Source organism: Chelmon rostratus, chromosome 2, assembly GCF_017976325.1.
Source record: "Chelmon rostratus isolate fCheRos1 chromosome 2, fCheRos1.pri, whole genome shotgun sequence".
Taxonomy (NCBI): domain Eukaryota; kingdom Metazoa; phylum Chordata; class Actinopteri; order Chaetodontiformes; family Chaetodontidae; genus Chelmon; species Chelmon rostratus.
The window spans coordinates 9,110,899-9,137,065 of NC_055659.1; the positions used below are offsets into that span (position 1 = coordinate 9,110,899).

General features: G+C 42.3%; 1 protein-coding gene across 1 annotated transcript in view; it reads right to left on the reverse strand.

Annotated features, from left to right (window-relative positions):
- tafa3a (TAFA chemokine like family member 3a) overlaps positions 1 to 26,167 on the reverse strand; it is a 91,528-nt gene that overhangs the window by 31,015 nt on the left and 34,346 nt on the right. The window contains exon 2 of the mRNA XM_041957870.1: positions 7,813 to 7,925. Coding sequence (XP_041813804.1) covers positions 7,813 to 7,924 — 112 coding nt within the window. The 5' untranslated portion in view covers position 7,925. The remainder of the gene's footprint in view (positions 1 to 7,812; positions 7,926 to 26,167) is intronic.

Genomic DNA, 26,167 nt, shown 5'->3' on the forward strand with positions numbered 1-26,167 from the left:
TATTCATTATATTTTATGAATCTTTTAATATCTTTTATTGTATTTTTATTTGGTTATTAAAAATTTTTACATTTTTATTCTGCCTCTGGTTTTCTGGCAGATTCATGAAAAGCTTTGATAGCATTTCCTGTTTTTATTGAGTCAGTATTTCTAATAAAGTCATCTCCTGTTTGGGTGCGTTGGGGGTCAGGGTGGGAATGTTTCTTGATTTGCTTTGTTTCTTTTTTGTGTCTGTTTTCATTACGTATAGTAATTTTTATTTCATTGCCATTTATGAGAGGTGCCACACAGAAAACGTCTGACTGATCGATTGATTGAATGTTATTATCAGTGATAATAATGACAATCAGAAGTAAAAAAAAATAGGACTCAGGTTGTGTGAATGTCCCTTTAAACTTGCTGTCGCAGGTATAAAATACAAAGATATATAGGCATAAAAACACTTTTTATGATTTTTATGGCCATAGCATTACACAGATGATAAAAAGAGCAAAATTTCCTCTAAGCACTGGAATAAAACTACTGACATTTTCCCAGCACATACACGACCGCCCTGCTCCCCTCCACTGGCTGCACAGACACACACACAGAGGATACAACCAAGGCCACACGCAGCCACTCATGGCTCATCTATACAGCTGCCATTCAGATGCGTATAGCAGAGGACGTTTGATGGTTTTCTAATCTCGGAAGCTGCCACCGGGAGATGGGGCAAGCTGACCCCTGTCATCCCCGCAGTGCATCTCAAACAGCCCCACATCTCCATCTCAATCTCCCTCTATCTCCGTCCACCATTGTGTCGTCCACCTGCTCTCCAAATGTCAGGACGAATGCTCTGCAGCTGCATCCCCGCACATCCCCAGGGTGGGGGTGACCTGCTCTGCCGCCGCTTGGTATAATGTCATGCTACCCCTGGGCAAGGGTTCCACGCTGACCTGCTGAGTGGAGCGTGCAGCAGGATGATGTAAGGACACACAGCGACAGAAATTGAGATACAGTATATATACTGCATTACAGGGCTCCTTGCAGACCAGTAAACCGGAAGAACCCACGTAAGAGACAATGAAAAGGCAAAGAGCGTGGGCCCGGTTGGCTGGGATCTAAATCTTCTCCCAAACTGTTTCCTCATTTGAATTCTTTGTTTTAATTTCTGTCGCTGAACAGATAAACGAGCCACTAACTGACCTGTGGGACAGACGCTCAAACCAGCAATCAGGCACAATTTACCTGACGCTTCCTCCGCTGCTCGTTCCGGGTCCATTTGGCAGTGACACAAGTTGAACTAGTGTGTCCCAGTCAGGCATTTACAGCCATATATTAATGGATAGTATGGCTAGTTAAAGAATGTAAAAATAAATGTTAACGTTAATGTATAAAGAACTATAAAGCTTGATATTTTTTCCTCTAAACTCCAATCAGCTGGTAATATAATTCAATATTATATGACGTCAGTTATTTTGCTCTTCTATTTATCTTTCCTGCCTTTTCTATGTGGTTGTGGGAGTTTTTAAGGACAGCGTGAGGACATATTTGAAGAGTGAGGACAAACAGCTGTTTGTTGGTTAAGATTTGGTTTTAAGGCTTAGGTCAGGGTTAGGCTCAGGTTTAGGCATTTAGCTGTGACGGTTGAGGTTAGGGGTTAGGGTATGCATTATGTCAATGAGGGTTCACACAGCGCAGCATTCATTTCTCAAAGGCGTTTAGAGGAGCTTCTCTGAACACATTAACTAGCTCACAGCTCGCTGGACGAGCTGACTGTGCGTTGCAGTAGCACCTCAGTGTTTTATGATGCTTTACTCATCAGTAAGATGAAGTTATTAACATTAACGATCACTAAACCAGATGATTATTTCTTAGTTGGTCTGGAATCTCATTTATCAGCATGACTTTAAACACATCTTTTCACCCAACTGTGTAATATAATGTAAATTTATTGATTATATAATGTGGAGAAATCAGCTTGTTGCAATAATAATCAGCTCTGTGTAACAAACCAAGTGGCTGTTAACACACGTTTTGAACGCCCACAACGAGACCCGCTGACGTTTATCTGATATCTGTGTGTTGGTGCAAAGCTATGACATCTCAACAACATGATTGGTCAGTTTCAGTGATGCTCCGGCAGCAACATTAATTATGATGCAGGATCATCAGTGCAGCTGACCAGAGAGCAGCTTACAGTGGACTTTCAGCTAGAAGCCTGGTGGGTCCTCTCCTGTGTGGGACTTATGGTTCTATTGTTGATCTATTAGTTTTAGACTGAGTTCACTTGTTTTTTTGTTGTTTTTTTTACCTAAAGCATGATCCTTTACTTTCACGAACATATTAGCTTTGCTTCCTATATATAAATAGCAGCATTCAGTATAGACAGATGCATTCAGTTATATTTTTGTTTGCGAAACTTTTACAACATTTTGTCAGTTTTGAGCCTCCGCAGACGAATGTGAATAAAGAGAAACACAATTGGTTAAGTATAAAATGAAAAGACTCAATGGAGTATAAAAACAAACTTCTTTCTTCAATCATCTAGCAATTTCCTTATTAATATTTTTAACCAGTATACTGTGAACAATAAAAGATTTTCATTGCTCAAAATACATGACTATCTACCCCGGAGCTATTTGAAGTTGGACTGTCACAAATTATATTATTGTGAATTTCTAAAATAATCTAAGCCTTTAAACACTAAAAAGTACTCCGCTGCTGCCCGGCGCTCATCAAAACCCATCAAGCATGAAAAGCTCTATTCAGAGCCTTTTCCCCTCCAGGCTGGCACAGGCAAACAATTCAAATTTATCTCGCAAGCATATTTTAATTTACAAATTTTATTATTGCGACAAATCCTAATATATCTTTACTATAAAATAACCTGGCTGGGACAGCGGGGAGAGGAAAATAAAAAGTTAACAGCAGGCAAAAACTTTAAAAAGTACATGTTGGATTGTGCCATTAATTTAAGCTCCAGAGAATCAGTTTGTTCCTCATTTGAAACAATGAAAATGAAGAGGGGGGCAAAAAAAAAGAAGTTAAAGTCAATTTGCATAGAATACAAAAAAAAAAAATCCCCTGAAGCATGAAAATCAGCCTGAGAATGAGCCATCAGAGTGCGTCACACAGTTTTTAGAAAGTCTCTACCATAAGCAAATATGGAAATATTCCTCTGAATTCAAATGAGTGCCAGTGCACAGTTTCATCTTATTAATAAGGCAGTTTGGCCCCTTGTGTGCGTGTGAAAATAGAACGGGACCTTGATTTAAACCCGGCGTAAACCTGAGCTCCGAAGTCATTTTGATTCCAATTATTGTGGCTGTCCATAAGCCACGTGGCTTAATGCCTCATATTTAAAAATGTAACAGAGTTTACGACCTGTAAGCGGCACTGCTTAGAGCGCTCTTTATCTCGAGAAGAGCGAGCTGCTGCCACGTTGCATCACACAGCCTCGGTGGGAAATGTGTTTTTCATGCCTGTTTTCCTCTCTACCACATTTCAGCGTTTGCCCTGGCAGACACTGACCGACAAACCACAGAGAGCTTGATTACTGTTTTTTTAATGAGACAGAGTGAGTTACCGCGAAAAAAAAAAAAAAAAAAAAAAAAGGTATCCAAGTACCTAAATAGCTGAGTAATGAGGCCGCCGTTTGACCCGGTCGCATCATCAGTCTAAATCCTATCGACAGGACCAAAACAAACTGTACAGCTGCAAGGTACTTGTTAACACACTCGCTCTCTCTCCAGGACACTCTCCTCTTGCACCCTCTCTCGCCATTCCTCTTCCTCTCCACTCTTTCATGGCTGGCTAATGAATGCAGATGGTGCTCTGGGGGGATGCAGTGGTCTTATTACAGGGGTTATGTGTGCGTGCTGTGAGTTCAGCGCGCTCCGGTCAGGCTGCGGCGAAAGGTTCAATTGCTTTGGCGAAGCCCCCACCTCAATAAACAGAGGGGCTAAAGAGGTTTGTTTATTGGGCCTACCTTGACTTGACCTCCGTAGCTCAGGGACAGGCTGCGTGATTACCAAAGTGTCAGCGCAGCCCGGGGAGGACGGAGCCAGGCTACTTTGGACCCCTCCCTCTCTCTCTCTCCTAATAAATCACACCACATAAACCACAAGAGCCGGACAAATGCAAAACCAGAGATGGCGACATAAGCCCGAAGATTAAATGGTTTATCCAACATGTTTGCAGTCAAACAAGAGGGATTAACTACTCCACTGTCAGTCCACAACCATCAAATATATTCAGAAAATATCGGCTGTATTGATCAGAATTATCACACGGGAAGGTGAAGAGCAAACATTGATGTGGGGTTGCATACATGGCCATACGTACGCATTCACGCTTCCATGAGATTTTGGAGCCTGGCTGCAGGGACTGTCTCGCCTTCAGCCACAACAGCGTCAGTGTGGTGCTGAGCGATAAGGCCTCGCAGTCAGCGGTCCAGTTCCTCTCGAAGGTGGTGGATGGGGTTGAGCCCAGACCTCATTTTAGGCCAGTCAGGTTCTTCGACACTAACCTCAAAAAAACTTTTTTTTTTTTTTTTTTTTTTACAGATTATTCTTTTGGCTTTCGCCTTTATCGACAGAGTGGAGAGTGGGGAGAGGGAAGGAGGGACCAGCTGTAAAGCCACAGGTGGGAATTGAACACTGCTTTAGTACATGGTTACAGTGTGTACCACATGGCCACATTGTCTATTGACAGTATAAAAAGATGGAAGACTTGACAGCTCCTCAAAAGTAAAGCCAAAACATCTCCATCGCCCCCTGGTGGCCGGCTGCAGATGGGACATGGATCAAACTAAAAAAGTACAAAATCAAATAAGTTTTTCCTAAAGATGTTTTTTTTTTGTATTTTTGATCAAAATTATGTAAGTTGAACAGTTCATTCATTCTGATAAGTTTGGTTTTAATCAGATATTTGATTCTGTTAATAGGCAGCGTGACGTCATGAAGGACAGGTATGTTTGACTTGCGATTGAGTCAGGCAGGTGTATACCTCACATGGCTCCATCCCCCCAATCACTAGTGCACTGGCTCCATGCGATGTCAACACCGCACGATGACAGCGCTCATACCGAGATATGAGAATTTTTACAGAGTGGGTGGAAGCGGACATGCATCGTCCATCTTTATATACAGTCTGTGGTCGCGAATGTCAGCGGTTCAATTCCAGCCGGCAACCTCTGCTGCATGTCATCTCCCGCCCCCTCGTTTTCCTGTCTACCTCTGCATCTGCAGCATCATCTATCAGATAAAGGCAAAAGTGATACTTACTTACATGTTATATTTTACCTCATGATTCTCGGTTGTATTCATGAGGAAAAGGGTAACAGGTCAGGTCCTTTTCACTGCTTTCACAATAACGATGCTGAGCATATTAAAAAAGCTGCATCCCACATCTTTACTGCACACTTATTAGGGTTCTGGCTGTTCACACTGGACAGAGGACAAAATCATTATACAAAGCTCACTCAGAGGTGTCAGTGTGCACACTAATTTCACTGTATTTTTGAGTTGCTGTTGATGAACGCTCACAATTCTGTGCTTCATACAAATTGTATACAATATGTACTATATGCTATTAGTCTGACTATTTGTGCTTGTACAATTAGAAAATTAAATTAGCTTCATTTCTTTGTACGAACCAAGTATAATGTAAAAGGTGTGCCAGGAAGAACCAAAAGATTTTGCCGTTTCGTCATGCATGTTTTGCAGCTTACTTGCATCAGTTTCCTTTGTGCGTTGCGTTGTGCAACAACGATCACGACAGTGCTCTAAAAAAAAAGTCTCAGCATGCATACTGACCTTTTATTGTATAAGTACATTTGTCACTTTTCTGCCTAGGTGGCAGACAATCACTGCCTTCTCCCTTCTGAGTGCAGAGCAAACATTTGCTTTTCCTGCCACGACATGCCGAAATGTCTGCCATGAAAATGTTCTTTTTGTCTCAGATGGAAAAACTTAAAAGTGATTGTGGGCAGTGGTGAAACAGCATTAGGAACATCTCACAAACAAAAACATTAAGTACTAAATCTTTGGACAAACATTTAGCTTCTTGAGTGTTAACTTATCAGCGACAGCTCACCAAAGTCGCCATTTAATTGATGTCTCTGAGCCATCCTGTTATATTTCTTGTTAGTACACAACAGTCAAGTATGTGAAGATTATCATATAGTGTATACTTTATAGTAATTGTGTATAGTGTGGATTTGGGACACAGCAACAGGAAATGAAACGTGGTGATGCCCTCCTCAGGCCAATCAATTTAAAAAAAAAAAAACAGAAAAGACTCTTAAACATTCAATTGTCTTCTATGTCCCATAGTCTCCCCCCAGGTGAATCTGAAATGAAGCTATTAAATAGTAAAATTATTCAGCAGCTGGTGAAGTTAAAAATTGGGCTGACAGAGAGGTAATTCTGCTGTCACAGCTTTTTCCTCTCCCTTCAACTCGATTTTAAACGCACTTCGACAAAGGTACACGCTCTGATGCATTTTGTTTCATTTAATGTGCATCCTCTCCCCCGTGCAGTCCGTCCTGTCATGGCCCTGGATTTCGATGCCCTATCAAACTCTTCTGCTGGTCGTGTTTTTGTTTTCAGCCAACGTGGCGCCGTTTCCCTCCAGCCATTGTGTGCTGTTTGTCCTCCAGTGGAATAAGGCTCATTATATCAATGTGTAGTCACAGTTTCTACCGATACACCCAGGGATCAGGCCATCTCTCCATTAAGGGAAATCTCTTTGAAAGGTCCTGTCCCCTGCCACACACACACACACACACACACACACGCACACACACACGCACACACACACACAAACACAGTCGTGTTGCCATCCCCTTTGGGGACATTACATAGACTTACATTAAGTTCTTGGAGTCTTACCTTAACCATAACCCAAGTCTTTGCTCACAAATTTAATGATTTATGATACAGGGATTTGTGTTTAGTCCCCATAAGGAAGGCGAGTCTCAACAATGTGACAGTGTAAACAGATTTATGTCTTCACAACATGATTAATACACATCCACAGCTACACACACACACACACGTACTTACTGTACTCATGTTACTTTTTCCATCTCATGCTTCACTTGCATGACTGCTAAACTGTTGAATTCCCATGTGCACAAAGTGCATCTTTTCCTTGCTGGTGAGCAGAGAGACCAGGAGAGCTCGTCTAATTATATCAGTTTCTGTTTAAAAAGTCAGTGAGGTGAACTGCGGTCAGCACACGCGACTGAAGAGCCGGTTGTGACACGCTGAGACTGCTGTGCCAATTTATTCAGAATGCAATCAGTGAGAGAAGTCAGCTGTAATCCACCTGACTCAACCCACACGTGACGTGTTATAACCTACTGATGCAGGAGAAATTGTATCAGTAGGTTATAACGAGGATAAAAAACGGCTGTAAAAACACTTAAAGTATAACAGTAGCATGCTGCATGTATAATTCTAAATACATTTCTTTTTTCTTCCAAATGTCATCATAAATACCCATTAAATATCTATATTGCTGTATATTATATCTGTAATAGCTGTCTTTTCCAGTCTGATGCTACTGCTGTCTGTTCTCCTAGTAGTGAAAATCTCACATTATTTTCCAAAATGCATCAAAAACAATTTTCTCTAAAAGTCTTTTCAGGACTTTTTGAGGGCAATGACTGTAATAGGAAAAATATGAATGAATAACACATGACACAAGTGTATAAATCCTTGGCTTCTCCAGTGGAGTGCTGATCAGCCAGTAGCAGCAGACTTGGCTTGTTCTGGGCAAGATGCCCTGGAAAAAAGACAATGAGGACCACATGCTGTGCTGTACCTATGTGGCTTCTGTGTGACGATGCGCTGGTCAGTTGTCCCCAGAGAGACACCATACAGACGGTCAGCAGCAGCGCCCTTCTGCACATGCTCTGTAGGTCCCTCTCCCGCATTCTGGAAAAAATAAGACAAAACATTGCCAGCGGTCAGCCATATTTACATCACATGAACACTCAGATGTGCAGGCTGGCTCATTTGGGCTCACGCCAACGAGCTCCCAAAGCTTTGGCTTGGCAGCCAAAGGTGGTCAATTAGAGTAACTCCTGAAATCACAAAGCCGGGATCTACAGAGCTTTAACTGGACGCCTCTGCTGTGGTAAGGAAAAGCCTGCTGAGGGCCACACACACACCAAGGTTCTGCAATGTGGCTACACGCTGCCAGCAAATCTGCGTAAATACCAACACACATCAGCGACACGCACACACGCAAAAGCAGCGATCAGTGGATTCGCCCGCAGCCTTGCCAAAGTAAATCTGCGCTAATCATTTTGCATCAAGTTCAAATTTGGTGAACTTGGACGTGCAAATTTACACTGTTGATGAAGAGCAGGTGCTGACCTTTGGGACCAGAGACCAGAGTCCAAACTGGAAGAAGCTATTGTAGCTTATTAGCTGCCTTCATTGCAATCAAATGGAGGTGAAAATCCAGCACACAGCTCACTATGGACAGCTTTAATCGGGGCTACTTCTTCAGTAGATCATATTGCAGTTCATTCTGTGGATTACCTATTCACTCCCATTTTATCGGCCACTAATTCTGGAAAGATAAGGTGAATTTTAAATGCTTTCTTCAAATGACTGGAGAGGTCACATCCTGTATATGGGAATGCATTCATGCACACAAAAATGCCGCTACTACTGAATTTAAGCAGCAAAACCTTTAAAAAAAATCCCTTAACAGTAAACCTGCCAGGAGAGGCAAAATATTTGTGACACTCCAGAGTTTATTTATAGTAAAATAAAAATCTCCCCGCTTCTGTCAGATGGCGCTCAAGACAGCTCAAGTTAGGACAGCCGGCATGCTGTGTTATGAATGTTTGACTGCAGCCTGTAAAGTGGGAACCTGTGTGTGGCAGCTTACCTGTCTGAAGTGTAGAAAAGTACCAGAGGTCAGTTAGATCCATTAGATCCTGCCACTGTGTGCAGGGATAATTAATAGTTATGAAGAAATATTGAAGCTACCCCTGAGGTCCTGCTGCTGGGTGACAGCTAAACATGTCTGAGTCCTACAAACAGCCATAAGCAAAAAAACATACCTCAGTACCACAGTAACACTACATAAGAAATGGTATGGCAATTTGGTCATGACCATGACGGCACAGTTCCACAGTTACGCCACGATCCAGTACCACCATGGTAGCCTGGATAAAAGCCTGATTTTCAGACTTTATCTCCTGTGCAGGGAAAAGCCTGTTTAATCTATATATTTTTTCACGAGGGAGCGGCTTTGTGGCTTCCTCGCAAGAGATTTATTTGAGCAGTGTGAGACGGAGCTTAAAAGCGGGCATCTCACGCCAAAAGTGTGAGAGTTGGCAACGCTGTATAAACCCACTGCAATTTATAATACCAATTTAGATCTGGAGACAGCGAGAACAAATGAAGTCTGTTTACGCTCTCAGTCTCCCTGCCTCCCGCATGCTGTCATCCTGCTACCTGGGAGGTGAGTAATGCTGTTTGTGCGGCCTGTCTTAATGTGCTCAGCTCAGTAATCTTCATGTACTTTCGGAGGGCTGTTGTCCAGCAATACTCTCCATCTCCATCCGAGAGGCCTGCAGAGAGCGGAACAAACAATGCAATCAGCGGCTCATCTTACTGCCAACAGCACTGGCCTCCTCTCCTGCGAGGAAGCAGTTGCAAATCACAGCTCTGCTTTGAACTCTGTTCCAGTGCAGCCACTCAAATTAGTAAAATGCTTGGTTTCATGCAATGAGATCAACTCTTGCTTATCTGGCAGAGGCTCGCGTATGAGGGAGATGTTTTCGCTGTGACTGCCTTTGTACTGGCAGCCAGAGCTGGGTGAGATCTTAAATGGGGGGTTCTAATTCTGTACAGTATCAGACAGCTGATGCAATCAGGATGTTACGCACACAGACTGTAGACAAACATAGACACAGTGTCTGTGGCATCACCAATAGACTTCAAAGGGGACTGTTTAAAGCCTGGGGGTTTGGGTTTACATTCGTTTCCATCTGGGCAGGTGCTGGAACCAAACGATCCAGCGCTGAGCTAAAGGGTTGGAGCCTGCATGTGCCTGAGGTGAGGCAAACAAGTGGCAACCATGAGAGTGGGCTGTGATAGGCTGAGACGCCTGTCAATCAAGACCAGCTCAGCCGTCAAATATGCTTACATCCAAGCCTCAATATCCTTTGAAAAATCAAGTTTCAAGTCAACAGCACATGCACATTATGCAAACATAACGTCAGATGTGTTGATGTTGTACTTCTTGAAAGAGGATGGGGATTTCCCATTGAATCAATACACAAAAACCTTCAGATTGTTGACTGATTCTTTCCAAGAAATGTCGCAATGTGTCAACAAATGCAAGGAAAGATGACGTGCTTGCTGGCAAACATGGCAAACATCCAAACAGCTTTCACAGTCTTCCAAGAATCGGCTCTGGAAATGTTTTATCAGTGAGGAAATGCAACAAATATTAAGCCGTAAAGGATAACTTTCGTTTTTTACAACCTGGACCATATTTCTAGCATTAAATACAACCATTTACTCACCCAGACAACTTTGGAGTCGTTTTGTTTGATATGCTGGTGCTATTCCCCTCTGAGCCGGCGGTCGGCTAGTTTAGCTGTAGTTTGGCACAGCTATGGTTCATTATTGCGTATTCCTAGCCGACCGGACTAAAGCAGTGAAATGTTGATAACATGCCACCAAGGGCTCAGAGGGGAATAGCACCAGCATATCACAACAAAATATTGGAATATGAACGAGTTTCGCTGCAGATTAGGCGTTTATAGAGGCTGCGTATGGATGCCCCGAGTACTCGCATTATACGGATATACGCGCCGCTCCTCTGGGGCTAATTTCTTCAAAACGACTCCAAATGCCACCAAAGTTGTCTGGGTGAGTAAATGGGCATATTTAATGCTACAAATAAGGTCCAGGTTGTAAAAAAACAAAAGTTATCCTTTAAGGATAAATATGCATTTTGGTAAGAATGTAACATGACTGTATGTTGTCAAAAAACAAACCCACCACAAGGAACTTTAGCTTCTATGGGCCATTTGATGAACTTCATCTGGAGCAGCTTCACATTACCTTCAGCCCTTTACGGTTGCCTGCAGGCTCTGAGTGAATTCCTATGGCGCGTATTTGAATACACGCTGCAGCATCCAGGGTGACTGGGGTGGTTCACTCCATCTTTTTGTCTCATCACTGGGGGACTAACGCAGTGAAATTCACTCCCGCAGAGTTAGAAAACTAATTTTCACCTGCACTCCCAGTAGTTTCATACAACACCAGCACATGCCGCCTCCACCAGCAGACCAGATGATGACCAGATGTTTCAAATACACAATTACAGTGCTTGTAATGAGCTTGACTGTTGCACCTCACGCTCAGTTTATTACCTTCAACCCCCCCCCCCCTTCTGTTTATCTTAAAAAAATTAGATCCACATTCAATATTTCAGCTTCTGTTCACAATCTTATTTTTACTTATTTGCAGTTATCGATAACAAGAAAGGGAGAAAACTAATAAATCTGCTCTGACAGCTGAACTCCAGGAATAATTGGAATTTGAGTGCATGCTGCCATGCTTGTTGAAAATGAAATGTCTAGCGGTTAGTCTGTGACTGTGTGTAGATTTGGTGGTTGGGCAGCAGAATGCCAGGTTTTATTCCAAACAAGATTTAAATCTACTCTAGCGTCTAATATTACAATTTCCAGCTTGTGTCTGGCAGTGTTCAGGTGGCCTGTTGGAGCTGGTTAACAGGGAAATTATTCCACCTGATGGATGTGGCACTGAGACCAGGTGGCTCATCATAAAATGGCCTGATCAGGGTAAACCTATTCCGTGATAGGTTAAGGCTGATTTTTACATGCTGCAGGCACACGTTCGGTTTGGATGCCGTTTGGGTATGATGCTTTTTTTATTGGTCCGTCCACAGCAGGCCCACACATCATTTCCAACCTGTGCACATTTTGTATCCTCTCATTAATTAACTTTGTAGTTATTTTATGATGCAATTACAGCCTGTGTAAGGTCTGGGAGTATATTCAATGACTGGCTTTTACACAAGGAGGCATCATCTAACCACACAGAATTAGTGACTCATCTTGTTTTCGTGAGCAAGTCAAGAAACCACTAACTTTCTCATGTGCATTCTGAGTCATGCTGGCACTGTGGCTCCATAAGGAAGGCAAGATCAGTGGGCGCCACTTCGATTCAGACTCATATAGCTCAACATCTACTGATTCTGTACAGACATTCATGGTACTCTGAGGATAAATCTGACTGATTTCATCCAGCGTCAGCATATTTTTCCTGCAACAGCTATTGGATGGATTGCAGTGACATAAGCTAAACACAGTCATGTCCACCTCAGGATGAATTGTAATCATTTTGGTGATCCTTAACTTTTAGCGCCATCATCAGGTCAGAATTTTAGTCTGTTGTGCTTTAGCTAACATGCTTACATAAGATGATTAACATGGAAATGCATGAAAAGCATTTATATAGTGCTATACAGCCACTCAAAGCACTTTACAACACATGCCACATTCACCCAATTTGGGGTTGAGCATCTTGCCCAAGGACCATTCCACCAGACTGGTGGAGCCAGGGATGGAACTGCTGACCTTCTGATTGGTGCACAACATGCTCTACCTCCCTCCAAAGCAGTATATTAAACAGCATACTTGCTTAATATCTGCCTCTCAGCATTGTCATTGTGAACCTGTTAGCATGCCGGTGTTAACAATTAACCCAAAGTGCAGCCTCACAGAGCCTCTAGCATGTCTGCAGACTCCTAGTCTTGTTTAACTTTATCCACTTTGTTACTTCAGGTAAATCAGCTCATACTAAACAGATACTACATCTTGCATGCTTTGGGCAAACTTTGAGTTGCATTGGAAGCACAGCAACATAACACTCCCTGCACCCTTTGATCTCCTGCTCTTTCTGTTATTCGTGAGGCTCACAGCTTCTCATTGTGGAAAAAGCCTCCTCTCTGATTATGGCCTAACGGATAGACATAATCGACGCGTAAATGTGCACACACACACACACACACACACACAAACACACACGCACACACACACACAATCTTGCACACAACAGACTTCCCCCTGAGCACCTACTGCCTTGTAGCAGCAGTGAGTAAATGGACTACTAAGACAGAGGAGAGTGTTTACAGCTGATACGTGACACAGAGTGGACGGGCTCGAGGTGGCTGCCGTGGTTGCAGGGCCAAACAAATCCGAGGTTGCTGTTTATGCTAGGCGTTTTTGTTTACCTCTTCTCTAAATATGACACACGGTTGGTTGTGTACCAGCAGTCGTGCCCCGGGCCAAGCCTTCCCTCAGTTACATAAACAGTTATTACTCTGACAGAGGAAACATGGAGTCTGCTGAAATGCATCAGTACAGTGAAGTTAAATGCTCAGACTTCTTATTTCTTTACATATATGACACTGACTGAAATCCTGAACACACATTTTCCCCCTTTTCATTACCCACAACTAGCTTGATAGTTGTTAAAATCCTCTCACTCAATTCTAAGGCTGCATGTTTTGAATGACTTCCTTCCATCAAATGGAAACTTGCATCACATTTCCCTAAAATCCAGCCTGACAAAGCTACCACTTGTTAAGAATTTAGTGAGGCTGGCTACAGATCTGAAACAATATTATTCCTCTGATGATTCATGTATCATCACAGGAATAATACAGGTAACAGATTATAAGAGGTCATACAGTAGGTGGGGCTGCAACTACTTCATGGTTCATGGTTTAGTCCATAAGAAATCAGGAAATAGTGAAAATAGTGATGACTTAAAATGTTTTTTTTTTAACAGTCCAAAATATGTTTAATTGACAATAAACAGAGAAAAGCAGCAAATATTTGAAACTGAGAGGCTTTAACGATGGACATTATTAGAATCTTTGCAGATTCAGCAGTTATAGATATGGTTTGATGTAAGAATGAAATGTATCTGAATGAATGAAAGCTTCACAATGAACACCACAAAACTCAGTTTTCCTTTAAAGCCCAAACAGTGAAATCAATGTATGAAATATTTTTTGGATGACGGACACTGATTGCAGACTGTTTTTTAGTATAGTTACACTATATTGCAAGAAATAGTGTTGTTGCAGGCAATTCTATTTACGTGCAGTTAAATGTAATGAAGACATATCAGTGATAGTCTAGAGGTCAAGTTTTCATTGACCTCGTAGTAAACTCACCAATTAAACAACCAATCCCATGTCGGAGTCAAAGAAAGGCACTTAACATCAGGAGATGCGCCAGAAATAAAAAAGAAAAAAAAACTAGCCGGAGGGATGAACATAACATGGCAAACATACTCTGTCAGTTCAGTGTGAGGTGAGTTATATCCAAAATATACATCAAACCCCCCCACAGTCATTTAAATCTGTGATGAACTGCTGTTCTCTGGCTACTGGACTTGATGCCTCCTTTAAAATGAATGCTTCCAGTGAGAATAACTAGCTCCTCTGCCATCCCCTCTTGCATGTGGGAAGATGTCTGACGTGCATCTCTGTTCCTTGTTTTAAGCACTTTTCCTGATAATAACGACGAGGTGAAACGCAGACATGTCTTGGAAGCTGAGGCGTTGCCGATCCAAAAACGCTGTTGGAACGACTGTTTTACAAAAGGATTGTAATGACAGGATGAGCGGGAAAGCGTGCTACTTAAATCCCCAGATGAATGGATTGAGGGAATGGCCATTTCCATAAAGTGATAGCATTTGCCCCAAGCTTGTTTTTGTACCCACAAATCCCTTGCAATCCTACAGATAACTTGAAAGAAGAAAAAGATCTGCACACTACACAACCGACTGCCAAGAGAAACTCGCACAACAAGTGACAGATGAGCATCAGACAGCCTGTCAGCGACAGCTTTAACTCAGCAGGACTGATTACCTGACAAAATTATAACTTCTTCGGGAATAGTGCGTGGCATGTAATCAAGTGCACAATTAACACTGCAGCATATGGCTCAGTTGGCAGTCAAGCACGAGATGTTGTGAGCATGTAAATACGACAGCATCATACAAGGAAGGGAGAAAAAATAGCTAATATAAAACCAAGGATTACTCTCAGTTGCGTTGTTGGTTCAAGTTTACTAGGTGGAGGAAGGTGAGAGAGAGATGTTCTGTATTCATCCCAATCTAATTATCAACTGTCATGAAGTTGAAGGAGCACATGATCAGTTTTCTATGCTTCAGCCCATTTAACTACAAATCAAATTCACATTAGCTCCAACCATTATCCCAAATCGTACCATGTGTTTTCAGACCCCTAAATCCTACTCTTGTCCCATTTTTCCAGTTTTAAGTTTGACTCACAGCCTAAAAACTCCCTGAATAGATTGCTCTTATTGTCCAGCTGCAAAAATCCAGAGAGACATTCGGGGCTGATTGAGCGGCGTGCCTTAAATTATCAGAGTGCACTCAGAGAAGCTTTACTAGCAGTTGCAAGTGCTTGGTGCACTTTTCTGCCCTAGATTTCGCCTCACAGGCAACATATACGCTATCTTGATGGAGGATGTTGGGGCTGTAGGCAGCCTGAGAAGAAAAGTACAGGCAAGATATACTTTCTTATTTTCTTAAAATATTAACCACTGATTAACCACAAATAAAAAAAAATAAATCAATGCATTTATTGTAGTTATGGAGGGTTAATATTCTCTTAAAATTAAGTTTAGTAGCTCTTCGTAGTAAAGATGAAAGCATCATTTCTCATTAAGTATCAGGTCTTTATTGGGAAAACTAAAAGTGATTTTATGGGTTAGGGCATCAATAATGCATCAATTTTGCATTTATATTATTGGTTTATAATTTGTACATGCTATATATCACTTGTTGTCAACTTACACATGCTTAAACAGAGGAAACACCTCCAAAACCAGACCTACACCCTTGACAGCATACATACAAATGAAGGAGAAGTAAGCACAGCACTTCGGAACATGGTGAATCCAAAGTGCATCCATTCAGTCAACATTATGTGGCAAAATTAGTGTGGCGTCCTCCCTCACTTGTGTTTTTCAGCCAATCAATTAAAGCTCGCCCCACTGTGCTAACAAGGACAACAGCAACAGCGTCGGAAGACCTATTAGTCTGCACTATTTAACATGGCTCCGAGATATCTGCAGAACAAAGTGTCTTCCGTTCACACTATTTTTCTAACCAGGAATTTATGAGTGTGTTATGAAGATAGTGAGCCAGACAGGGGGAACATTTTCAGTTCTGCTGAGTAAAAACTTGAGTTTCGTAGTTATTTCTGCTCCAGTAATTTGCCACAATCAAACTCTATGTGACTCGCAGACTCCCAATGTGTCTAACGCTGACAGAGAAAATTGGAGTTATGAAAAACAGCAGTAAATTTAGTGGGCAGCGGTGGAGGACTGTGGCCTTGTTCCAGCGTTTACTCCCCACCGGGCTTGGTGTGGTGTTATTTTGGAAGCGACAGACCAGAGGAGGTGGAGCACTTAGTTCCAGAAGCCAACATTAGGCTCAGACCTGTTGGAAAACATCCCCTGGGTGCAGAGGCAGAGGTCATCTCAGTGTAGCTGAGTCCTCTGACACACTTGGCTAGTCCCTCGATCTCGTTGTGTTCCTCTCTATCTCTCTATCTCCTACGCTATTGTGGTTCAGCGAGGTTTGCTTGCTTCTGACTCATCCTGTGTCCTCACAGCATGTTCTGTGCCACCGGACACACGGTACGCCGCAGCAGGGATCAGATAGCTGTCCTACTGCATCAGCACAGGGCACAGGCGTGGGGGGGTGGGGGGCGGAGGAAGAGTCGGCCACTGCAGCTTTGCTGCTAGCTCGAGAGCACACTTTGTTTTTCCAGTCACTCACATTTTATGCAAATGAAACGCTAAACTGCATTCGGCACACTGTACAGCTCCATCCGAGCATCACAGCGAAGGCAGGATGAAAATCCAAAAGGGAAAAACGAATTCTTGACATACTGTCTCCTTACATTCATATTTCTAAGTCAGTATGTTTTAATACGCTACAGATAAATGAATGTTTCCTCTTTAAACATTGAAGAATGCAGATGGAAAAGCGACGGAGGGAAATCAAGAGCAAAACTCTTGAGCAAACTCAAAACGAAGGCCACAAGATGCAGCTGAAAGCTCCAGAAACAATCTTGTCAGTGGACCTTGAATAAAGGATTTTTTCTCCAAGGTCAAGAATGACTCTTCCAGCTCAACATTCCTGCATGAGCACATGTACCTAAAGTTTTAAACCTACCTGTGAACATGGACTCAAACAGTGAATAAAGGTTTCATAGCTCACTGATATGTGTGATTACACATCATTACATATGATTACAACCGTGTTAATATTCTCTCTATCATTTGGCCTTGAATCAAACATTTCTTAGCTATTTATATGCTTCTTATAATGGGATTAAAGTAAAGTGTTGCCCACACACTTTCTGGTTATAAACAAATAGTTTGTCGATCACATAAAGATGCTGCACGGCCACACGGTTGCAGCTGCCGCCGGCTCGATTCCAGCCACCGACCTTTGTAGCATGTGATACCTCTCTGTCTCCTGTTTCCTGTCTGCTTCTACCGCTCTCCAAGAAAGGCACAAAAATGAACAAAAAATAAGTTAGCTGTGTGAGACCAGCAGAACGGCTCCAGCTATTGCGTATATCAGGCTACAGCTTTTTATTTCTGGAAGTTTGAGTCTCTAATTTGAAGCTTTGTATGAGTGAGGGTCCTTTTCACAAATACTGACACAGCTGCCAAAGAATACTAACAAGCAAAACCTAAAGCCGAGTCAGAATCCAGAAACCAAATTATTGTGATAAATGCCGTCTTGGTTGCATTAACATTTCACAGCCACAATTTATGATCTTGTGGATACTTCTGATTCATTTGCATTTTAAACACAGAGACAGGTTTGTTGAATTTTCTGGGTTATTTTTCTAAATTATTTTCCCCTCAGCAGTCACGTCTGATATTGATTCAGTCACAAAACGCTGTTCTGGACTGCGTGTACTACCGACTTAAATGAATATTCAAAACCGTGAAAAGTATTTTGACATAAACTGAATGCGTGAGCCAGGCATAAGCTGTAATAAGATCAAAGTAATGCTAAGTGGATCTTCAAGCTTTATTTCCACATTTCATCCAACAATGTGTCTGCTGAAGCAGAAAATTATTCTGCTGCTTTAAAGCAATATAAGTCACTCTAGAATAAACAGTGTTCACTCGGGTCCTCGTTCTCATACAATTAAGCTCTAACGACTGACTGAGCAGATAAGAACTATCAAGAAATGAAGCCCTAGTAAAATGACTAACGGCGGCAATAAACCAGCAGACCAACAATCTCTGTGTGCGCCGTCACCGCTGCGCCTCCATTTTCAGGAGCGAGCCGGAGACAATTCTAACACTGTCCAATCGTTTCCTCCTTCAGCATAAAGCTGAATTTTACACACAAATACAAATGCAACACAGTGCAGTCCTGATTGCACCCTGCAGCCTGTGCCTGTATAACCCCCAACGCAACAGGACATTATTTATGGTTACTGTACAATTTCTGCGATTGCTGGCCAATGCAAGCCGGCGCCAGTTTTATTCAACATAGCGGCCTAAACTGGTTTACTGGTGAGAATTTTGGAAACATTCACTGAGGAAACGGCTGCACACGCTGTAGGTATAGATTCATTTGCTTTCAAGCAGTAAAATGTTGTACTAAGAGCAGGTACAGTGATGTACAGCATACTTTGGTAAGAAATCAGATCTATCTGATATGACAATATAAGTCAGAGCTTTATGACCGAAGAGAACACGAGGCCTACTCGAGCAGATAAGGTTGATTGAACATGAAAACACTGTGTCTACAATACATAAAGGCGTCATGTTAGTTGAATAGATGATAACTGACTATGCTGAACGTAATCATGTAATTTTCAGCAAACATGCTTTTAATATGTGTAGCCAACGCACAGAAGTTTTCTGTATTTTATGGATAAACCAGCTTTCAGGAAAGCTAAAATCCCCCCCCATCAACATTTCGGCTCATAATTACAAGACCGTGTCCATGGACAAGCACAGCATCATTTCCAATCACCTTGCCATTCATTCTTCTCTTAGCATCACTCCTTTACTGGCCAGCCGACAAAGGGAGACAGGAAATGAGGGCAGGAGAGACAGAGGGGCATGACATGCACAAAGGCCTGCCGATGGAATCAAAGAGAGGACTGAATGTGCCCCAACCATCTGCCTTTCAGGGCCCCCTTTTAAAGTCATTTTCTATTCTACGGAGCTTTTGCTTTTTCTGATCATGCAGAAAAAAATGATGATGATGCATTGAGAGTAAGTAATTTGGTTATTGTTATATATCAGCCTAATAGTGTCTCGGCCCCTCTGACATGGAGCGTTAGGACTTCTAAATCAAGCACTGGGTGTGACAGCTGCTCACTTTATCCCGCATATCATGTGGGAAACCTCACAATGTCCAGATACAAATAAAGTATGACAACTTCAACATCCATGACGCACAGAGCACTCATGGGCAGTCAAAGAGGATCATTTTACTCTGCTTGAGTGCACCTGCGACAGCTTGAATGTTAGATTCATAAAACCGTGATTACATGCATTAACATTAGCTGTGGGGGCTGTCTGCTTAATCACTGAAGGCACCTTAACGATCACTTATGTAGCCTGCGTCACGCATGTTGAGTGGAAGACAGCAAGCAAGGTCCAACATGTAGTCTGAAATGTCTCTCCACCAAGTCACTGCAACAATTCAAGACTCAATGACCACAAATTCGAAAAAACGTCAAAACATTACATAGTCTCATCCATTAGAGGGGTTAGAATCAAACTGGAAATCATAAATATAGTCCTATATTTTTTGTCAAATTCAGGTGTCATAGTAAGGACTGTTCCTTTATTTTAAACATAAGGATGTGTTATTTGCCCTTGATGGCAGTGTACAGCAAGAAGATGACAAAATTAAATACACCCAAGCCCCTCATTTACCTGCCACCTTGGCATATCCAGCCTGCCCCTTGCATCCCTGCCATCACTGAAACCAAACCTCTGCAGCTCCGCGGAACCACACTCTTCCCATCTTACATTCAGCGGCAACATTAAAGTGACTGGTGTGTGTCTCCCAGACGAGTGACAGCTTCATGATGTCACCCTTTTATTCACTGAGCTGCACGGCGCACCTCAGCACTTACTGTACTGAATCTGAAATAGGCCAATTACAACTCGAAAGATGAGCTGTAAAAAGAAATAAGACTCTAATAAAGTGGGATAGCGACGGAGTGAAAGGGAGTGGGGCCATCCTCTGCATTAATGCAGACCAGGGGCGATGGTTCCTGAATGCGTTGCAATTCAGTCAGTTTTGGGTTGTCAATAAGAGTCCTGATTGTTCTCTTTTGGGAGCAGAACATTTATTTTACTGTTCTCAGAGGCAAGATTCGCTTGTATCGCTGTGTTTACGGCCAGATTGTGGCACAGCTGAGCTCTCTAGGAAAACAAGCCACCCTTACCAGTCATAGTACCACTTAAATAATGAGTCCCCATGCTGCTGCTGCTGCTGCTGGGCTTTCTGTTCTGCATCATAATAAGTGTAGGGTCAAAAAAAAAAAAAAGTTGGAACTACTATACTGCACCTCATTAGCCCCCCTTTAGGACAGCAGAGTATGTGCCAGAGAGTCTAAAGGGCAGCACTTTGGGACATGTGCCAGAATTCACGGGGCTCCAAGACAACACTGTGCTACACCATCTAAAAGTCCACCAATACCTCTGAAAGACTGCAAGTTCGTGCCAAATGCATTATTTACACTGGAGCAAGGCAGGGTTCCCGTTCCATTTGCTTCAGCAGAAGTAGCTTTGCATGCATTCATAAATAATAAATGTGCAGCACAACGCGTGGGAACGGGGAAGAGCGAGCATGAAGAGGAGCCCAGTCACACAGCATGAAAGAGAACAAGGCTGCTTAATCTGGGCATGGTAAAACACTGTCCATGCAAGTGAGTCACCCATGAAGAATTAAATGCAGTGAGAAAAAAAAACAAGATGGGGCGAGCAGGCCAGAAAAGACAACAAAATTAGCATCCCTGGCGTCATCTGGGCACCTCACCGCGGCGCTGGAGTGATCGCATCAGCACCGGGCAGGAAGAAGAGGGGTGGCTCCAGCTGAGATGGATATTTCATGCACCATAACGTACAATGAGAGGCTTTCACTGACATGACAGCTAAGCAGAAATACACTGAGACATGGTCTGTTGCATGTTTTCATGCAACTGCCACTTATCTAATTCTTCCTCTAAGCCGCTGGTGAGAGCTCCACACTGACAGTCGCGGCCGGTGCCAGAAAAACGAACGAACCTTTCGAATGGGATTAGACGTCAACCCCCGACCCCTGGCCAATCTAGCGAGGATTTGCAGAATGCTTGGATTCATTTTTCATAAGAGAGTAGTTAATAAAAGTTGTTACAGTCGATAGCCCTGGGAGAGCAGCAGCCGTAATTGGATGTCTAACTGAGTCCTCTGACATGTTTGGACAAGCTAATTCTCAGAGCAATTTAGAACTTCAGTTTTACGGCATACAAAGCTGGGACGCAGAGTTCTCCTGATACAGTCGCACATAAACATTAGCTATGTGCTCCTTTGCACGTTTGGCACATTCACATTTTAAAAAGTGGTATTTTACTTGATTTTATGCATTCTATCTATTTTTACCTAGATTTTATTATTTTATTCTGTAGTTTTATGCATTGGTTTCATTTTCATTTTCATCCATATTATCACTATCAAGTGGGTTTGCATCCATTTTTTATCTGTTTTTATGTTCATTCTGTCTTTTTTATGTAAAGCACTCACTTGGTGCATGTGATTTCTTTCTTGTGAAGCACTTTGAGTTGCAATTCCTGTATGAAAGGTGCTATACAGATCAAGTTTATCATTATTATTTTAGCTCTGATTTTACATATGTGCATACATACATATACGTGATCAGGAGAAATCTTTAAACAAACACATGATAATTTCTGATATATGATCAAATTTGTTGATGGTTTGGTGAGTTCTGACATTTGTCGCTGAATCCACCTTCCACTAGCTGGGAGTGAAAGTATTTTTTGTGCCCACATACTGCAGCCACGACTCCTCTGCATAACATCAGACAATGAAGCAGAATCAGGTTTGGGGAGGTGGTTAGAATTCGTCACATACAATATACATGAATGTGTAAACAACAGTTGGCAGCTGTTAAATTACTCATTTCTACTTTGATACAAGGCTTTTGACTTAGCTCCGTATTTGTCGAAGGCCTACCATTGATGCATGTTTAATGTGTTAGATGTTTTGAGATACATGGTTGCAGCACCATTTGTCTGCCGGCTTTCGTCGCTTTCTTCTGCCTCTGTTTGCAGGCTGCGCACCGTCGGAGGGTTACTTCACGTTTGGTCAGCAGTGCTAGGCCACGTGCCAGAAAGGTGTTAAATAGCTACAAATAAATAAATAACAAGCTACTGTGTGGTGTTTTTGTTTCTTTTATTTTTGGTTCCTGTCTGGCATTTGACGCATCATTCATGAAGATTTTATCGCCACCTGCTGGATAGATTTTGTAAAACAGGTAATTTGGAGATAATTGGGAGCAAGATCACAGTTTTTAGCTCCATAGCAGTCCCTGACCTCATGTTTCATTACACAAAAATAAGCATGAATGAGTTCCATGCAATGAGATGTACAGATTTTATCAGTGCATCCTTCATTATTGGGATTACTTGCTCACATAGTGTGGTAAATAAAACAGTAGTAGTTACAAAACATCAGAAAACAACCAAGCACATGGCTGCTTCCCTCCTTCCCTCTGATAATATTCTAGACTATTAAAACGAACATAATATGCTTAGACATGAATGGCCATCTTCTCTGCCGTGTGTGCAGTGACGTGGTCTCCTGTTACTGGTGGAGGATGCTACACCTCGGCTCGAATCTTCACTATCGAAGTGATTTGGCCTTGTGACATCAGAGAGCCACAGAAGACACGGTCAGAAACAGAAGTTTACAGAATCATCTCAACATGCAGTAAACTTCTATCACCAAAACAAATGCACTCAGTTCAGCTGAAAATTAGGAAATCTGGTTGAACTGGTCGGACCAAAACAAACCATGCATCCATGCAAAACAGGAAGATTTACACAAACAAGATGTGAACTGTTTCACCACAGGCTCAAATATAAAGAATTCTGGATTTTTAAAAAATCATCGCTCAAGTGTTTTCTTCACCCGACAATAAGTGGTATTAGCAGACTCTGTGTGAGGTTTTCCTCCATGGGAGAAAGATCTGCAGTGTGGACTGCAGTGTCTTGGCAGGGCCCCATGTATTCTGGGAGAAGGAATGGGGAGGCAGAAGAGAGGAGCTAAAAGAATCCCTTTTCAAGCCGGAGCCAGTTTAATTTTTTGACAGGCCTGCTTAATTCCCTTTTAGAGTCCCTTCAAAAGATTTTGTTCTGTGCTGCTCCTTTGTGCCTTTCCAGCGGGGAGTCTTGTGTTTGTGTTTTCCGGGCACTCTTCAGCCTATTTATGCAAGCTAATTTAAAGTATAAATGAGGCCGCATTTTTGGTGAGTGCACAGACAATTGCAAGTGGGAATAGAGTTTACTGTTTATTTGTTTCACCTATAGTCAGTTGAGTGAGGACGCCTTCTCTCCTGTGACTTCTTGAGAATGCGCTGCTGCATATAATTACAGATTTCACTGAAATCCATAACTTGCTTATATAAAGTGGAATTTGTTATCCCTATTTTGCAGGAAGCAATCATGTGCTTTTTATATTAAAAAATGCCGTTTTAGATCACATGAAGCAAATAAATCAATGCATCTGGCTGCTAATAACACTCATCCTTTATCAAACGTTGTGTCTTGTCTTGACATTGTGTCCACACTAACTCCTCAGTGAGGAAGGAGGATTTGGTTTTCCCCTCACCAATACAGTCCAACATATGAATGTAATGTCATTTCCAGTCAACACTGATGCGTAGCCATGCCAACAGACTGGTTTTACCAGGTTTCGGAGAGCAGAGCGAAGTAGAAACACACTACAATGTCAGGCAAAGAACAGCCTCGACAGCAGCGTCTACCTTGTCTATTGCTGTCGCCATTGTCGTTATTACTCCTCCTTGGTTCCGGCGCAACGCTTGACAACAGCATGTCCGCTGTGGAGCTCATTGGATCATCTGCTTTTTCAGACGAGAAATTCCTGTTTCACGTCATGACGCCAGATGAATCAGTCGACTCGGCCGAGTGGGTGGACTCAAAGCTCTGGACTCGGAATAAGTCAATCAAGGTGTCGATAATCCATTAAAACTGACTGATGTGCAACCTGCAAATTATAATTTGCCTTGCCAAAAACATTTTGAACTAAATGTAATTATAGTCTGAATTACATTCACTAGCAGCAGTTTTCCAGTCCAGGAAGTGTGATGTCACAGGAGGTCAGGACGTCGTCCATTATCTTTCCCTGACTTAACTGAAAGTGTGAGTTGCGTTACCCTAAACATAAAAACATCATTCACGCTTAAGTTGTTGCAAATATATATTGCACCAAAAAACAATGAAAAACACTTTGCAGATGCATCAAGCGTAATCATTCCTGCAGTTGAGAAAAAAAAAAACGTGTTATGTTATGTTTCTTCCGAGGTGTACATTTTCACAAGACCGATCAGCTGTCAATTCATAGTTTATTCTATGATAAATGTTATCAAAAAGCTACACCGACCTGATAAAATTAGTCAAGGTATCACAACAATGGTGACCAGCTGCCAAAACTTCAGATGAACAGCAGAAAGTGAGTGCTGAGTTTGAGTCTGAGCAGCAAACTTTCCTTCACAGGTAACCTGCGGCTGCCACCCTTCACTGATGATGACTTCCTCCCTGAGCATGACAGCGGGTTATCACGCCAATGGTGCAGGAGAGCGGGAAGAGCCTACGGGGTCATCCATATGGTGCAGGATTTCCAGTGTGAGGCATGCATTTATGTGGGTCATTGTGGGACATGGAGGGATACAGTACTTTGATTTATTCTGCTTCTTATATTTTATTTTATTTCCACATTTTGCACCCTTCACGTAGTTGAAAACGAATTAAATATGTTAATACGTGATTATAATAACACGCAGCAACTCCTATTTCAAACAAATCTCATAAAATCTGTGAAATTGGGTGCAGCATTTAAAGAACATACAACCCTAACAACCTGCTGTGTGGCGTGCGTGATGTGTGTCGCACGTTTTTCCTGCTTTCTTTCTCCCGTCTTCTTTCTTTCTATCTTGGCCTCGCCCTTTTCACTGTGCTGCAGCATCACTCCAATCACAGTCCCTGTCAATCTCCGCTCCCAAGTATCTAAATACTGCGCATACCTCCTGCTCTCCGACATGAGAGAAACTGCTCTCAGCTTATCTTACAAACCCACTCAGGGGAATTGATTAATTCATCACTGCGAGCTGTTTTTAATTACAGTGTCAAATGATCTGTTAATGGACAAAGTGAAATCTATTACATCATTCTATATATAAGTGAGCTTTCTGCCTTTAAGCCAACAATCCTTGGTCTCCAGTGGCCGAGGTCATACAGGATTACTGATATGTGAAACTGTATTCGGAGGCATAAGCAACTCGGAGGCATAAGCAACAATTAATTAGCTCCTGCCTGCTCACTTATCACCGTCTCAGTCTAATCCTACAGCTCGGACAGGCTTTCACACCACTTTACAAAGGACATTTACTTTAATGCCTCAAGTGCCAATCAGACAGAGACATAAAATTATGATATCAAACATTAAAGCGATGAAAATGGCAGATATTAAACACAGCGTTATTCAAATGTCGTAGCTTCGTAGGCAGACATTAGCGCGCCGGGGTGCTCAAAATGTGAAAAGTATGCAACCTTGACATTGTGGTGAAATAATTGGCGGTGCAGTTGCCAGCGTGCAAGGCGAGCTCAAGGCCTCAAGGTTGAAAACTGCTTTCATTGCGTTTGGCCTGAAACGAAAGCACAGCACATATTCTAATGGCATTCTACCTAACGTCAGGTGAATGTTGATATGTGCTGCGTTATCACTTTCACTGAGACTCTTTGAAGGCTTTTCCTCAGCTTTGTACTTTATTCCGTA